The 16,897-nt window shown below is 42.8% G+C and overlaps 1 protein-coding gene across 2 annotated transcripts in view; it reads right to left on the reverse strand.

Annotated features, from left to right (window-relative positions):
• Positions 1 to 16,897, reverse strand: part of LOC137347289 (E3 ubiquitin-protein ligase HECW1-like) — a 630,030-nt gene that overhangs the window by 118,630 nt on the left and 494,503 nt on the right. For both annotated transcript variants that reach the window (XM_068011682.1, XM_068011674.1), the window contains 2 exons: positions 16,299 to 16,412; positions 9,059 to 9,211 (listed from right to left, as the gene is read on the reverse strand). In XM_068011682.1, the coding sequence (XP_067867783.1) occupies positions 9,059 to 9,211; positions 16,299 to 16,412 (267 nt within the window). The remainder of the gene's footprint in view (positions 1 to 9,058; positions 9,212 to 16,298; positions 16,413 to 16,897) is intronic.

Here is a 16,897-nt window from a genome sequence, read left to right on the forward strand (position 1 = left end):
GAGAATCATGACACCTCCTAACAGACTAAATCTGTGAGGTCAGAGACTTGGGGATAGTAGGCAAGGTCAAGAATGTATATCTGTTCAAGAAAATGTATGCATAAAGATTTGCAGGAAGATGTAGTATAAAGACCTGAAAGGGTTAATGAAGCAGACAGTGAGAGCAACCCCTCCCACTGTAGTGATGATGATGTAACAGTCACATGGTGATGGGCTTTGGAAGAAGAGAGTAGCAACTCGAAGGATGCTAGCTAGAGAGGCTTGTGGAGAGTGTAAATAGGGATATGTAAATAAGTTATTAGTTGACCTTATCCAGATTCCGAGACTTTATCAATAATGCCCTATCTGAGCTACAACTACAAAAACATTTTCAAGTACAAATATCTCTGTACTATCCTTGTGCTGTAGTATCTGTCACATTTATTCTGTGGACAGATCACACACTCCTGACAGCGACAGACAAACAACTGCACTTGCGCAAGCTTGTACTTATATACAGTTGTCCCAATCTGTAACTTCCTTTCCAGCTACTGAACCCGCTGATGGCTGGGAGAGGTCAGTACAGGCTGAAGCTGCATGGGCCCAAAAAAGATGCTAGATTTTAGTACTGACTGAGTGATTGCATTTCCTGCCACTGTCAGCAGTGCTACCTCCAGAGGAAACTGTCTCTGCAAGAGGTGTCAGCACCTCCAGAGGTAGCAGTGTTAGCTTGTTTATTTTACAACGTTGTTGCCAAATTTGAAGCTGATGTCAACACCATCACCATTGAAAAAAAGGAGCCTTAAGATTCAAATTGGAATAAATACAACTTCCGTCATGGCTACTATTTATCACTAGCATGTGCTGAATGCTTCTAATTATAGGAACATCTGGACCATGTAAAAAAAAAATACACTGGACAACAATTCTTTTATTTTACAAAACCTGGGACAGAAAACTGAAGCTTTTGACCAAATCTCTGAAATGGCAGAAGAATCTTTGAATAAGTTTCTTTAACATAAATAAAAAGCCAGCATCTCTTTTTAAACTGACCTCGAAATTAGATTAATTCAATAATGCAGCTAAGTAATGATTAAAAGACTGTCTTAAAGAGGGTGGTGCATGGAGGATCAGTCAGCAGCTGGGAAGATTTTTGTGGGGCCAGGAGTAGCATTACTGCTTGTCTCAACCACACAAAAAAAAACATTGTAATAACTTTTACTCAGTATTTTTTTGAGTGGTCCCTTTAAGGATGCTGGTTAGGGCTCTATCTCAGGTACCAATGGGCATGTGCTGCACCCACCGATACCTGGAAATTTTATCATAGGGCCCTGATTTACAAACTTTAATAAGGCAATTGCCTGAAATAGGCGAGTAATCTAGTGGCCTATTTCCAAGACTGGGTGGAAATGCCAGTGGGAAAACTGGCAGCGGGAACAAGGCACTAAATAATTCCATGTTCCCTGTTCTAATTCCCTGTTCCTGTTCAAAAATTATCCTCACTTTCTTTGCAACTGAATTCATCCTTACATCTTACAAAACTCTCTTTCTGTGATCAGAAATGTTCGGGAACAAGACACATGGATGTTCTTTGCATCAAGGGTGGTTTGATTGTCATAAGTTTCTCAGGTCTTTCTGTGTACTCGCTTAGTGATTACTAAACCTGATGCAGGAAAACATCTTGTGGCTTTGGTCCCAGTGTAATATAGTTTTTTTTAAATTTGTTTGTGGGAGTCACTGGCAAGGCCAGCATTCATTGCCCATCCCCTAAGAGTCAACCACATTGCTGTGGGTCTGGAGTCACATGTAGGCCAGACCAGGTTAGGATGGCAGATTTCCTTCCCTAATCAGATGGGTTTTTAACAACAATTGACAATGGTTTCATGGTCACCATAACACAGAGTAGAATTGTAATTCCAGATTAATTGAATTCAAATTTCACTATCTGCCATGGTGGGATTCGAACCCATGGATCCAGAGCAGTAGCCTGGATTACTAGTCTAGTGACATGATCACTATGCCACCACCTCCTCTGAAGTCAGGTGGTCATGTGGTTTTACAAGTTTCTTCCTTTCTACTTAATTTTGAAGACATTCAATTTTGAAATAAGAGACACCAGGACACTGGATGATGTATACCAAGGCTTATCCAGAAGCACAACATCCGAGTTTTTTCATTCATGGGATGTGGGCATTGCTGACCCATCCATAATTGCCTTTGAGAAGGTGATGGTGAGCCTCCTTCTTAAACCTCTGCAGTCCCTGTGCTGTAGATACACCCACAGTGCTGTAGGGAGGAAGTTCCAGGATTTTGACCCAGAGAGAGTGAAGGAATGGCAATATAGTTTCAAGTCAGGATAGTATGTGGCTTGGAGAGAAACTTGCAGGTGGTGGTGTGTCTGCTGCCCTTGATCTTCTAGGTGGTAGAGATCATGGGTTGGAAGGTGCTGTCGAAGGAGGCTTGGTGAGTTGCTGCAATGCATGTTGTAGATGGCACACACTGCTGGTACTGTGCAATGGGGGTGGAGAGAGTGAATGTTGAAGGTGGTGGATGGGCTGCCAATCAAATGGGCTGTTTTGCCTGGCTGGTGTTGAGCTTCATGAGTGTTGTTGGAGCTAGACCCATCCAGACAAGTGGAGAATATTCCATCACACTCCTGACTCGTGCCTTGTAGATGGCGGACAGTCTTTGGGGAGTCAGGTGATGAGATACTCAGTGAAGTCCCAGCTTATGACCTGCTCTTGTCACAGTATTTATATGACTGGTCCAGTTAAGTTTCTGGTCAATGGTGACCCCAAGATGTTGAAGGATTCAGTGATGGTAATGCCTTTGTATGTCAAGCGAAGATGGCTAGATTCTGTTTTGTTGGAGATGATCATTGCCTGGCACTTGTGTGGCATGAATATTACTTGACACTTATCAGCTCAAGTCTGAATGTGCCTAGGTCTTGCTGCATGCAAGCATGACAACTTCATTATCTGAGGAGTTGTGAATGGAACTGAACACTGCAATCATCATCAAACATCACCACTTCTGACCTTAAGATAGAAGGAAGGTCATTGATGAAGCAGCTGGAGATGGTTGGGCCTAGGACACTACCCTGAGGAACTCCTGCAACAATGTCTGACTTCGAACAATGACAACCATCTTCCTTTGTGCCAAGTATAGCTCCAGCCAGTGGAGAGTTTCCTCCCTGATTCCCACTGACTTCAATTTTACTGGGGCTCCTGGATGCCACACTTGGTCAAATGCTTGAAGATAGACAAGTCTCCCGGGCCTGACGGGGTATATCCAAGGATGTTATGGGAAGCAAGGGATGAAATTGCAGAGCCGCTGGCAATGATCTTTTCATCTTCTCTGCTGACGGGGGTGGTACCAGGTGATTGGAGGGTGGCAAATGTTGTGCCCCTGTTCAAGAAAGGGAATAGGAACAACCCTGGGAATTACAGGCCAGTTAGTCTTACTTCAGTGGTAGGCAAGTTGATGGAAAAGGTGCTGAGGGATAGGATTTCTGAGCATCTGGAAAGACACTGCTTGATTCGGGACAGTCAGCACGGTTTTGTGAGGGGTAGGTCTTGCCTCACAAGCCTGATTGAATTCTTTGAGCAGGTGACCAAGCAAGTGGATGAGGGTAAACCAGTGGATGTGGTGTACATGGATTTTAGTAAGGCATTTGATAAGGTCCCCCATGGTAGACTTATGGAGAAAGTCAGGAGGCATGGGATAGTGGGGAATGTGACCAATTGGATTAAGAATTGGCTAACTGATAGAAGGCAGAGAGTGGTCTTAGATGGTAAATACTCAGCCTGGAGCCCAGTTACCAGTGGCGTGCCGCAGGGATCAGTTCTGGGTCCTCTCCTGTTTGTGATTTTTATTAACGACTTGGATGAGGAAGTCGAAGGGTGGGTCAGTAAATTTGCAGATGATACAAAGGTTGGTGGAGTTGTGGATACCGAGGAGGGCTATTGTCGTCTGCAAAGGGACTTGGATAGGTTGCAGTGCTGGGCTGAAAAGTGGCAGATGGAGTTTAACCCTGAAAAGTGTGAGGTCGTCCATTTTGGAAGGACAAACATGAATGCAAAATACTGGGTTAACGGTAGGGTTCTTGGGCATGTGGAGGAGCAGAGAGACCTTGGGGTCTATGTGCATAGATCATTGAAAGTTGCAACTCAAGTGGATAGGGCTGTGAAGAAGGCATATGGGGTGTTAGCGTTCATTAGCAGAGGGATTGAATTTAAGAGCCGTGAGGTGATGATGCAGCTGTACAGGACCTTGGTAAGGCCTCATTTGGAGTACTGTGTGCAGTTCTGGTCGCCTCATTTTAGGAAGGATGTGGAAGCCTTGGAGAGGGTGCAGAGGAGATTTACCAGGATGTTGCCTGGAATGGAGAATAAGTCTTACGAGGAAAGGCTGAACATTCTAGGCCTCTTCTCATTAGAAAGGAGAAGGATGAGGGGTGACATGATAGAGGTTTATAAGATGATCAGGGGAATAGATAGGGTAGACAGTCAGAAACTTTTTCCCCGGGTGGAGCAAAGCGTTACAAGGGGTCATAAATTTAAGGTGAAGGGTGGGAGATATAAGGGGGATGTCAGGGGAAGGTTCTTTACCCAGAGAGTGGTCGAGGCATGGAATGCCTTGCCCGGGGAAGTTGTTGAGTCAGAAACTTTAGGGACTTTCAAAAGGCTTTTGGATAGGTATATGGATAAAGGAGAATGATGGGGTATAGATTAAATTGTCCTTGACAGAGGACAAAGGATCGGCACAACATCGTGGGCCGAAGGGCCTGTTCTGTGCTGTATTTTTCTATGTTCTATGTTCTATGTTCTATGCTGCCTTGATATCAAGGGCAGTAACTCTGACCTCATCTCTGAAATTCAGCTCTTTTGTCCACATTTGGACTAAGGCTGTAATGTGGTCTGGAGCCAAGTGGTCCTGGTGGAACAAGTTGCATGCCTTGTTTTTAAGAAGCTGTATTGCTTCTTCAAACCATTTCTGTTTTTACCTCACAGTAGAATATTTGCTTCAGAAGCCTACTATCTGTCATGTGATAGATGCGGTTGTACCAGTGAATTGCTCCACCATTGGCATGAACATCAATTGATTGCAATTGCACTGGCCCTTGACAAGACTTGGTATTGGTGATTTTATTTTGTCAATTAAAGGCCTACAAAGAGATAGTGTTGTGCATCAAGTTTCATGTCCACAGCAAAACTAACTAGCTGTTGAATTGATAGTGACTGCAATATGGACCTCAAAGCTGTTTGCTTCTTAAGACATGAAAAAACCTGGCTTTTAACAATATTACAGAGTCTGGAGAGGCAAAACTCAGGATACTTAAACATCAGATATCATGGAATGATAAACGGCTTATCAGGCCAGCTTCTTCAGCAATCACAACAACATGGACGTTTACAGCACCAAAGCAGAGCATTTTGCCCTCTGGCTCTATACCGCCTCTTTGTTAGCGTAATGCAAAAGTAATCCTACTGCCCTATAGAACTGTATGGGCTAAGACTCAGTCTGCTTAAATCATCGGTGGAGCTGAATGACGTCATGACAGCACCAGTTAGGGGGTTTCTGATGCACTCATGAGATAGCTACGTGAGTGCCCTTCCCAGCATGGGGTGGAGCATAAGCTATGCCAGAAGCAGCTGGAGGTGTAGTGCCCCCACTCGGAGGACCTCCGAATTTCACATCCTATAAATTTACAACAACTTGTATTTATATAGCACCTTGTATGTGGTAAAACTTCACAAGGCACTTCACCAGGGCGCTATCAAGTGAAAGGAGATATTAAACATATGACCAAAAGCTTGGACAAAAAGGTCGGCAGGAAAAGACATGGCTGCCAATGGTGGAGCAATTAAAGTCGGCAATGGTCAAGAGGCCAGAATTGGAGGAATGCAGATATCTCAGAGGGTTGTAGGGCTGGAAGAAATTATAGAGGTTGGGAGGGGAGAGGCAATGGAGGGATTTGAAAACAATGATGAGAACTTTAAAATCGAGACACTGCTAAACTGGGAGCCAATGTAGGTCAGCAAACACGGAGGTGTTTGGTGAATGGAACTTGGTGCAATTTAGGACATGGGAACATGGTTTTGGATGACCTCAAGTTTATTGGGGGGTAAACATGGGAAGTCAGCCAGGGGTGCATTGGAATAGTCAAGTCGACAGGTAAGAAAGTCATGGATGAGCTTTTGAGTGGCAGATGAACTGAGGCGGGGATACAAAATGAGGGCATGTGCAAGTTATGCTTTCATGGACTCTACTCCATCCATTTAATCTCCCATGGAACTATTCTGCAGAAAATTCCCTGATCCCAAAACTAATAACAAGGCGCCAGAATATTTTTTCAATCCTCACATCTTCAGTATTCAACCCCGACCATCTCATCCATTTGATGCACAAACATCCTCTACCATTCCATGGGCAACTGATTCATCAACCATAAATTCAGCAGTGAATAGACAGTGTGTCAATCCTCATTACTAAGGACTAAGAACTTGCAATTTTCACATATGAAAAAAAAATTAAACATGGGTGACACCACATAAGGAATGCAGTTGATGATTCCAGCTCAAGAATATTCCAAAACTAAATAAAATAAAGTGTTCCTAAGTTTTTGGTTTTCATTGACTTGGAAAGCAGCTAGTTTAGAGTTGCTGCTTAGAGTTGCTGACATGTAGGAGGCAAACTAGCAGTGTCCTGTGATGTCAAGCCAAAGACATGAATATCAGTGTGGTTTGCTCAGCAGCTTGGTAATCCTAGTGTTTTCTTCTTAGTAGCCAAGAGCTACAGTATTAAAACACAGAGCTGATTTTGTATAAAGTTCAGAAAATGTGCTTTCACTGGCTCATCTCTAAAAGTCACCTCACATTACTCCACAGAGTATTAAAGTATTCTCTGGTCTTATGTAAGTAGAAAACTGCAAGTAGAAAAATATTTAGAAACAAAAACTTTGATGCAGTACCAATTTAATCTTCTTACGACTGTGCCCTTGATGAATCATCCAGATCTTTATGATTCGTGTGGAATACAGTCTACTCATGGGGAAAAATAGTCTTCTGTAATTATTGAAACTGCCAAGAACCTCACGGGTTAAGGCTCGATCCATAGGGCAATCTGCAGATGGTGAAACTGAACATAGTGACTCATACTTTGAGGATGAAATACATATTTTTGAGGTGCCCAAAGCTTTCAAAACCTTTTAAGTCTTTGTTATCAAATCTGTTATTTTGCAAAAAAGTACCTTTTAAAACTTCTGGCTCTCCCAGAACTTTGGCACTCGAGCAATGGAAATCCCATAAAAATACGAATGGATCATTTCCACCATTTTCTTGAGGTTACTGCAAGCCTTCCAACAAAGTTCCAATAAATGAGCGGGAGAATGCCAACCAAAAATCACCCCCAGAGGTTTATTCCAAAAATTACAGCACTGACAAAATGACATGGCACATAAAAGTGATTCAAACTGACCCTATTTTGAATTTAAATTGAAGTACTGTTATTGGCAAGATGTTGAGCATCTGGGTGGACCGATTTCATTGCCCAATGCCAAGGGTGAGTACTACCCCAAAGGAATTAAGACAGAATGCCTACCTGCTTCAGGTTGGCACTACTGCATGGAACAAGGACAGCCGAAGAGATTAGCGAGAACCAAGGACAAGACTACATTCATTTTTTCAAAAAAAGATGCTCTTATGTAAGGAAAAGAGTTAATTGGGCATGAACGTGAAGGGGGGAGGGGGACTGCCACTACCCCTAGTATGAGCCACAAGATAACCCAGAGGGAGAGCTGGAAGAATAAAAAAAGGATTTTCACAATCTATTCACAGTGGATATTTAAAGGTGTCTGTCAATTATATTGTAGTGAATTAATTACCAGACATTTTTTGAATACAGTTAATTTCGACAATAAACATTGTGGGGACTGTAGCTTTATCATAGAACCATTTGGCTCGTCATGTCTGTGCTTGCTCGCTGAAAGAACAATTCATTAAGTGCGACACCCCTGCCTTCTCCCCGCAGCCTGCATATTTTATATTTTTCCTTCTCAGATAATAATCCAATTCCCTCTTGAATGCCCTGATTGAACCTGCCTCCACCACATTCCCAGGCAGTGCACTCCAGATCCTAACCACTCACTGTGTGAAAAAGGTTTTCCTCATGTTGCCATTGCTTCCTCTTCCAATTACCTTAAATCTTTGCCCTCTGGTTCTCGATCCTTCCACCAATGGAAACAGTTTCTTCCTATCTACTCTGTCCAGACCCCTCATGATTTTGAATAGCTCTATCCAATCTCCTCTCCACCTGCTCTTCTCCAAAGAAAACAGTCCCAACTCCTCCAATCTATCCACGCAACCAAAGTTCCTCATCCCTGCGAATCTCCTATGCACCCGTCCAACGCCTCCACTTCTCTCCTAAAGTCTGGTGCCCAGAACTGGGTGCAATACTCCGGTTGAAGCCAAACCAGTGTTTTATACAAGTTTTTAACATAACTTCCTTGCTTTTGTACTCCATGCCCCCATTGACAAAGCCTATGATGTTGTATGCTTTATTAACCACTCTCTCAACTTGTCCTGCCACCTTCAATGATCCATGAACATAAACACCTAGATCCCTCTGCTCCTGCACCCCCTTTAGAATTGTACCCTTTATTTTATATTGCCTCTCTGCATTCTTTCTACCAAAATGAATCACTTCACACTTCTCCGCATTAAACTTCATCTGCCACTTGTCCACCCATTCCACCAACCTGTCCATGTCCTTTTGAAGTTCTACACTATCCTTCTCACAGTTCACAATACTTCCAAGTTTTGTACCGTCACAAATTTTGAAATTGTGCCCTGCACATCAAGGTCCAAGTCATTAATATGCATCAGGAAGCGTAGGGATCCTAACACCAACCCTGGGGAACTCCACTATAAACTCTCTTCCAATCCGAAAAACAACCATTAACCACTACTTTCTGTTTCCTGTCACTCAGCCAATCATGTATCCGTGCAACCACTGTCCCCTCTATCCCATAGGCTCCAACCCTGACAAGCAAGTAGGGTAACGAAAGGATGAACATTACCATTCCAGATGGTTTTCTACAAATGCTGACATCGGACTGATCTGCACAGTGTATGTGTCGTTGGCGGAGTACTCAAACAAACCATAGTAGGGATTGAAAAGTTCTTGCGACAAGAGGAAGAAAAACTCTCGGGATGGTCCGCTGTAATCCAGACTGCAAAAGAAATATGCAAAGAATTAAAGCAAAATGTACAGGTAGGAGGAAACATACTGCAATAGTCATACATTCAATGAGTTTAAATGCTAAACATAAAGCTGGATGTTTCTATGTTCATTTATTTTCTGTGCTAATCAGTACCACTATAGACTCATGCACCCTTATCCACCATTACTGAAGACAAACTTCATTTTATTATTAAAGTCCTCAATTCAAACAGGACAATCTTAATTAGATGATTCAGTTTCCCCATCCACCACTATCCAGTTTACCTTCTGCCTCAGCAGGCACTGTCTCACAATTGGGTATAGTTCCACAGTCACTATCAACCTTCCATACCTTGCCCAAGTGGCAATTCTTCATGTGTGAGCCTTAACTGTAAAATGAGTGGGATTTTTGACGCTATAGAACATCACAGCTCTTTCCTGACGTTTGATGTCCAAACTGAATGCAGTACTCAGGGTGGGGTCTAAGCAAGGCTCTGTATAACGACCCCACTTTTGAATTTCAATCCCTTTGAAATGAAGGCCGACACTACATTAGTCTTTTTGATGACTTTCTGTACCTGTGTACTAGCTTTTAATGAATTGTATCTGAACTGCAGTTCACAGACCTGAATCATTAACTCTGCTTCTCTCTCCACAGATGCTGCCAGACCTGCTGAGTATTTCCAGCACTTTCTGTTTCTATTTCAGATTTCCAGCATCCGCAGTATTTTGCTCCATATTAGCTTATTGTTTTGAAAATGCTGGCTTGTTGTCAAATGCAAGTACAAGCAAATTCCGGGTGAGATTTTAACTCATTCAAAACCCATCCACTTACACAGAGTTAAAAGTGGGCCCTTTGTCTCTAACGAACCCAGGTAAGTTTAATTTCAATGTCTCTACTGTTTATGCTAATGCCACTCACTCAGCTTTTGGGCAGGCTCGGTAATTAAGAACAAAGAAAAGAACAAAGAAAATTACAGCACAGGAACAGGCCCTTCGGCCCTCCAAGCCTGCAAGATCCAGATCCTCTATCTAAACATGACGCCTATTTTCTAAGGGTCTGTATCTCTTTACTTCCTGCCCATTCATGTATCTGTCTAGATACATCTTAAAAGACGCTCTACCACCTCCGCTGGCAACGCGTTCCAGGCACCCACCACCCTCTGCGTAAAGAACTTTCCACGCATATCCCCCCTAAACTTTTCCCCTTTCACTTTGAACTCGTGACCCCCTAGTAATTGAATCCCCCACTCTGGGAAAAAGCTTCTTGCTATCCACCCTGTCTATACCTCTCATGATTTTGTACACCTCAATCAGGTCCCCCCTCAACCTCTGTCTTTCTAATGAAAATAATCCTAATCTACTCAACCTCTCTTCATAGCTAGCGCCTTCCATACCAGGCAACATCCTGGTGAACCTCCTCTGCACCCTCTCCAAAGCATCCACATCCTTTTGGTAATGTGGTGACCAGAACTGCACGCAGTATTCCAAATGTGGCCGAACCAAAGTCCTATACAACTGTAACATAACCTGCCAACTCGTACTCAATACCCCGTCCGATGAAGGAAAGCATGCCGTATGCCTTCTTGACCACTCTATTGACCTGCGTTGCCACCTTCAGGGAACAATGGACCTGAACACCCAAATCTCTCTGTACATCAATTTTCCCCAGGACTTTTCCATTTACTGTATAGTTCACTCTTGAATTGGATCTTCCAAAATGCATCACCTCGCATTTGCCCTGATTGAACTCCATCTGCCATTTCTCTGCCCAACTCTCCAGTCTATCTATATTCTGCTGTATTCTCTGACAGTCCCCTTCACTATCTGCTACTCCACCAATCTTAGTGTCATCTGCAAACTTGCTAATCAGACCACCTATACCTTCCTCCAAATCATTTATGTATATCACAAACAACAGTGGTCCCAGCACGGATCCCTGTGGAACACCACTGGTCACACGTCTCCATTTTGAGAAACTCCCTTCCACTGCTACTCTCTGTCTCCTGTTGCCCAGCCAGTTCTTTATCCATCTAGCTAGTACACCTTGGACCCAATGTGCCTTCACTTTCTCCATCAGCCTACCATGGGGAACCTTATCAAACGCCTTACTGAAGTCCATGTATATGACATCTACAGCCCTTCCCTCATCAATCAACTTTGTCACTTCCTCAAAGAATTCTATTAAGTTGGTAAGACATGACCTTCCCTGCACAAAACCATGTTGCCTATCACTGATAAGCCCATTTTCTTCCAAATGGGAATAGATCCTATCCCTCAGTAATTCTTCCCAAATGGTGTCTCCTTTTTGATAATCATTACTTAAACAGACTTAGTTTAATTTTTGTAAATCAAAGCTGTTTTTTCTCTCCACCTATTTCTGAAAAGAATAGGATTTGGTTCCTTTTTTAATTTGCTCTGATTTTCATTAACAGAAAGTATATGAGGAGGACTTGTTTCCCATCAAAATTTAGTTAATATTGACCCAAATATGTAGGGGGTGAACTTCCTCAGAGCTTCTCCCACTCTGTCACCATAAATTCAGTAGAAAGCCCCCTGACACGGCAAAACAGAGTTTCCACTGAAATTACAACAGAAGAGGAAATTCGCCCCATATAGTGAAAATCTGTTGGTTCATGGGAGATTGTCCGAGTTTTAAGGTCTCTAGGAATAGAAACCACACAGTGATGTCAAGCAAAAGTCTAACTAGAGACTTAGCAGGCTCTGATTAGGATTGGGTCCTATGAGTGCAGATGAAGATATCAAATGCTGTATGAAGCATCATGACTCCCGTGGTGCTGGGACCTTAGAAATACACTGCTGAATAATGTTGAATGTCAAGCTGGTGAGTTTGCTTGATTTAACTTTGAAAATAAGGAGAAACTTTCCAGAACATTTTCTTGTCAAGAGATTAACAGGGTGGAGTAGATTCCATGACAGGAGAGATTGTACAGCATCTGTGGAAAATGTGGCCTTGATGGGCCAAATGACTTTTGTCTTTTCATGCTTGAACATCATAAAATGGTGCTGTAGAAATGGCATCACTCAGGACCAAAACATGGTTTCATTTCCACAATGCTGCTTTCTATGACAACAAACTCAATAACACAAGCTGTAACTGGCCAGGGTTCTGCCTTCCATCAAAGGTTCCCATTTAGCTATTTTAAATCCCTGTGACACTCTTGGAGCCGGGTTTTCAAAATGGGGCTGGGAACCGATGCCCGGATGATCTTCGCATCCCGACCCCGCGCCCCTTATGTGTTGCCAACATGATGCAATCTTCAAATGGTAATGGCCTGATGGAACAGGAGACGAGCTAAGTGTCCAATTAGTGGTACCGAGCATCTGCTAAAGGCAGGAGCTGCCTGCCTGGCACCAGAGGCAAAGGCAGGTGGCAGCCATGATGGGGCCTGCTGCTGCTTTGCTGAGGAGAGCAGGCAGCTCCTTAGAAGGCCAGCAGAATGAACAAGTGAGACAGCGGCTCCATAACAAAAAAAATGTCCTGCGCTGGGCCAGGCCCAAGATCCCCATGGGCCGAAAAGATTTCTTGCTCAAACAACAAGGTTAGCCTCTTCCCACTGCGAGCCTGACAGCTGTGCACTATCATGCACCAGACAAGTTGGGCTCGCCAGATTCCTCTTTGAAGATTATGGTACGGACTCCTCCGCCTCTTAACGAGCTCCTAAAGGATCTCAATGGGCTCTTAATTTGAGGTGAGCAGCTTCCACGTTCCCTCCCACACCCCCCCCCCCCCCCCCACCGCCCACATTAAAAACTGTGGACTGTCCTGGAGGCATCGGGTTCTGGAAGTGACCACCGGGACCACAATTTTTAAATCGCAACTGCACCAGCTCCCGGCCCATGGCCCTTTCAAAATGCGGCCACATCAAGCATTCATCAACATAATTCACACTTTTGCAGATAGGGCAAGATGTTTCTGTCTACAGACTGGCCGACAGGTGATATTTTCTGTCAAATTTTATAAAAGGCACATGTATGCAGCACTGCATCACATCTCAGAAACACATTAAAGTGTTTCACACAAGACAAATACTTCTGAAGTGCAGTGACAATTGTTAAGTAGGTAAATGTGGCAGCCATTTTCATACATCAATTTGAATGACGGGTTTGATTGATTTCTGTTCAGTGAATAACAGTTTATCACAAGTCTTATTCAATTTATCTGGAACTTTGCCTTAACAGTAGTTGGCAATGAAATAATAGTGTGCATGTTTCCTGTATAAACATTTTTGATATAGCTGTCATCTCAATGATGATTACAATATGTAGTCGAAGGCAGTTAAACACACATTTTATGTCAACACAATTTTGAGGTAGGCACAAAATTTCACTGTGCTAAACCACATATTCTTTCATATTGGAATACCTAATTCAACCACATCACTTAAATGCAATTTCAGTGCAGCTCTAGAATAATTTTTTTTTTAATGATTCCAGTTTTTTGCCTCTACTATTCTATCTGTAAGTCTATGATACATGCTGGTCACTCTTACAAAATAATTTCTTGGTATCAGTGATAAATGTACTGTTACCAGTTGGACCTGTGTCCACTTCTTCAACTCTTGCAATTTACTTTAAATAATTATTCTGGGTTTACTTTTTCAATTCTCTTAACAATCATATATTTCTATAAGATCAGCTCCCAGATGCTTACTTTCTAGGCTGAAAATCCCAACCTTCTCCACTCTTTCCTTATAACTCAGAATCCAGGCACTAGGATTCAGCCCTAACCACTTGTCTCTGCATTGCCTGCAGCACTTGAATGTCTCTCTTGTGCATCAATGATCAGAACTTAACATAGCATTCAAAATGTGATCTGATCAGAGTACGACAAAATTTGAGTATTTCCTCTTCTGACTTATTTTCTACTCTCTTTGGTGTGCAGTTCAATAGTCTGGTTGACTTCATTGATTGCTGCTCTTCATTGGTCAGACATGATTAGCATCCAGTGAACTAAGACTCCTAGGTTTCTTTCAATTTTATCCTTAGCTATTTCAACACCTTTCATGATGGTATGTGTGTTGCCTACTTGTTCCTGCTTTGTGCACTATGTTACACTTGTCTGAATTTTGCCCAAAACAATCTGTAATTTCTGATCTGCCTCTTCCAATTTCATTGCCACTTACTTCAGTATGAACTGCAAATTTGAATACTTTGCATTGAATTTCTGAATCCAGGTCATTTATGTAAATTAGAAACATTTGTGATCCCAGCACTGAGCCCTAAGCTGCCTCATTCAGAATCACACTGAGCCCTAAGGTGCCGCATTCAAAATCACCCCTGCCCTGTGATGACTCCTCAGCCATGACTCATTGCTTTCTACTCCTTCAGCCATTCCCAAGGTTTATGTTGAATCCAGCTTTGAGTTTAATTAATAGATATTCATATGGAATTTTACATTAAAGAACTAATTCAAAAGGGAGCTACATGCAAGAGCTCCAGTGCTATGGAATCTGCCACATTTACAATGACCAGCAGCAATATTAAAAAATGTATAGGTACAGTTGCTGGAAAGTTGCAAAGGTGACTTGCATTTCTAGTCAGTGAATAATCACTGGTGGTTCAGATAGGCCAGTGCAGGTCAGTAAATAGAAAACAATACAGGATTGTCTGGGCATTCAGCTCGCCTGCCTTCTGCAGAAATGGTGGGCTGCACTGCTGATGGAGAAGGCATACATCACCTCTTGCTATTTACATTACAGCACTGGCACTGGGTCTGGGTTCTCAATGGTGGTAGCACTGTAATGTAGGGAAGGTATAAAGTGCACTGTCCTGAAATTCTTTGGCACGTGATCCTGGTGGTTTGACCAGGACAGTGCATCGCAGTGCCCTCCTGTGCTGACCCTGCTGGAGTTTTTGGAGTCAGTCATAGCTTACTGAATTTATATGGGGAAGGTGAGTACAAGTACCACTATAAGCATGTGCCTGCCCCAAGTGGCTGGCATCTCTAGCACCTGCCCCCTTTGGGGTTTTGTCAGGTCCCTTCCTGATCCTGTCAGCCCTCTGTATAAGGAGTTCGAGCTGTTCTTTCTTAGAAAATAAACTCTTTCTTTGGAGGTCCAGGATACTTCAATGGACCCCACCACTGGAGCCCACTGTTACTCATACAGAGTCTGGTATACTTCAGCACACTCAGCATAAAGGCCTCCAGAGATATGCTGGGTCCCAACTCAGGCAGAATTCTCATCATAGGGAGTCCCCATACTGGCTCTGCTCCCTTCAAAGGGTGGCTGGGGGTTCCACCCCATACAAGGCAAATTGGTCACTCCCATAATTAGCAGAGACCCATTATAACCACATCACTAAGGTCACAAACATTTCCTGGGGAGTGGTGGTGGGGGGGGGAGGGGGGTGGGGGGGGTGGCGGGTGGGCATGGTGGGGGCTGGTGCAGGGGGGTGTGAGTGCTGGAGTGCTTCCTCTTGTCCATCAGAGTTATAGGTACCAGGGAAACACCAGAGAAATTCTTGCCTCAATGTCTCCAGAAAGAAAAAAAGATTTCTGTGTGATGCAAAAGGTCAGGAAAGGTTAAAAGTCTCTTGGAACCAAACTTTATAAAACAGGATGAGCTGTGATCAATCCTTAATGCACGAGGAGTAAATATGAAAAATCTGCTGATGTCAGGAGAATGCGGGAGACTTCATGCCTGTGGATTTGCCTGGAATTTACATTGTAATGAATGGATTTATTAAGTACATAAACTATTGAAAGCTGTTAGCCGAACAGGACGTCTTGTTATTTGGTCAATCTCAAATCATACTGTGCAATAAACCTGTACAAATATGCTGTGTACAATGTATATTAATTTGATTAGACACATAATAAGGGCTTAAAGCATTTCTTTACTGGGAATTTGCAACCTTTATCAGGAATCAAATGGATTAATCAGTCTTAGGAACATTTTGCAATAGAGCTTTAATGATTAAAGTCAGCTGTTCTATAAAGGTTACTTTGACAAGGTGACTGTAGCTTTCCCTAAGTAATGGTTAATGAGGGAATCAGTCAGTGCTGTTGGTATAATGCAAGGGGGAACTAAACAATATCCAATCAGTATCAAACTCATGGAGAAACTCCATACCCTTCTTCTCCAACGAACGAGACATACAGCTTGTTCCGTTGCAGATCTTTGCGTGAATAGGCCATAACCTGATTGAAGGTACCTTCCAGCAAGTGGTCCCGACGTATAATTAACCTGCAAAGGATAGAGCAGAGACAGAGTGAGGCAGTAGAGGCAGCTGGATGGGCTGTAGTTCTGCCAGCAGGATTTTTACAGCAAGGAACTTTTTTTCATAATTGCAAGCACACGTAAGCTATATTTAGGAAGTCCAAAATTATTTTTCTTGGAGAATGCATGTACATTTTTGATTTGGGTTATTCACTTACTAACAAGCCTCTTAAATGGGCCTCACCTTCATAAGATGTTTTTTTTGGAAATATACAACATAATGGCCTAAACCAGAATGAAATGCATCATTGTGTCATTAGTTGTGATGTTGCAAGTTTTTTTTTCTCTGTCCCTGAATAAAACCCTTTTTCAGGAAGATAGTGCCTTTTTGGAAAGGAAGAAAGAATATGCTTTCACGTCACATCTTATTATGCTGTCAGGATTTACAACAAATGGACTAAATTATGTTTATTCATGTGTTCAGTGTATAGGGCAGTTTTAATAAATTTGTG

Source organism: Heterodontus francisci, chromosome 2 (assembly GCF_036365525.1).
Source record: "Heterodontus francisci isolate sHetFra1 chromosome 2, sHetFra1.hap1, whole genome shotgun sequence".
NCBI lineage: Eukaryota > Metazoa > Chordata > Chondrichthyes > Heterodontiformes > Heterodontidae > Heterodontus > Heterodontus francisci.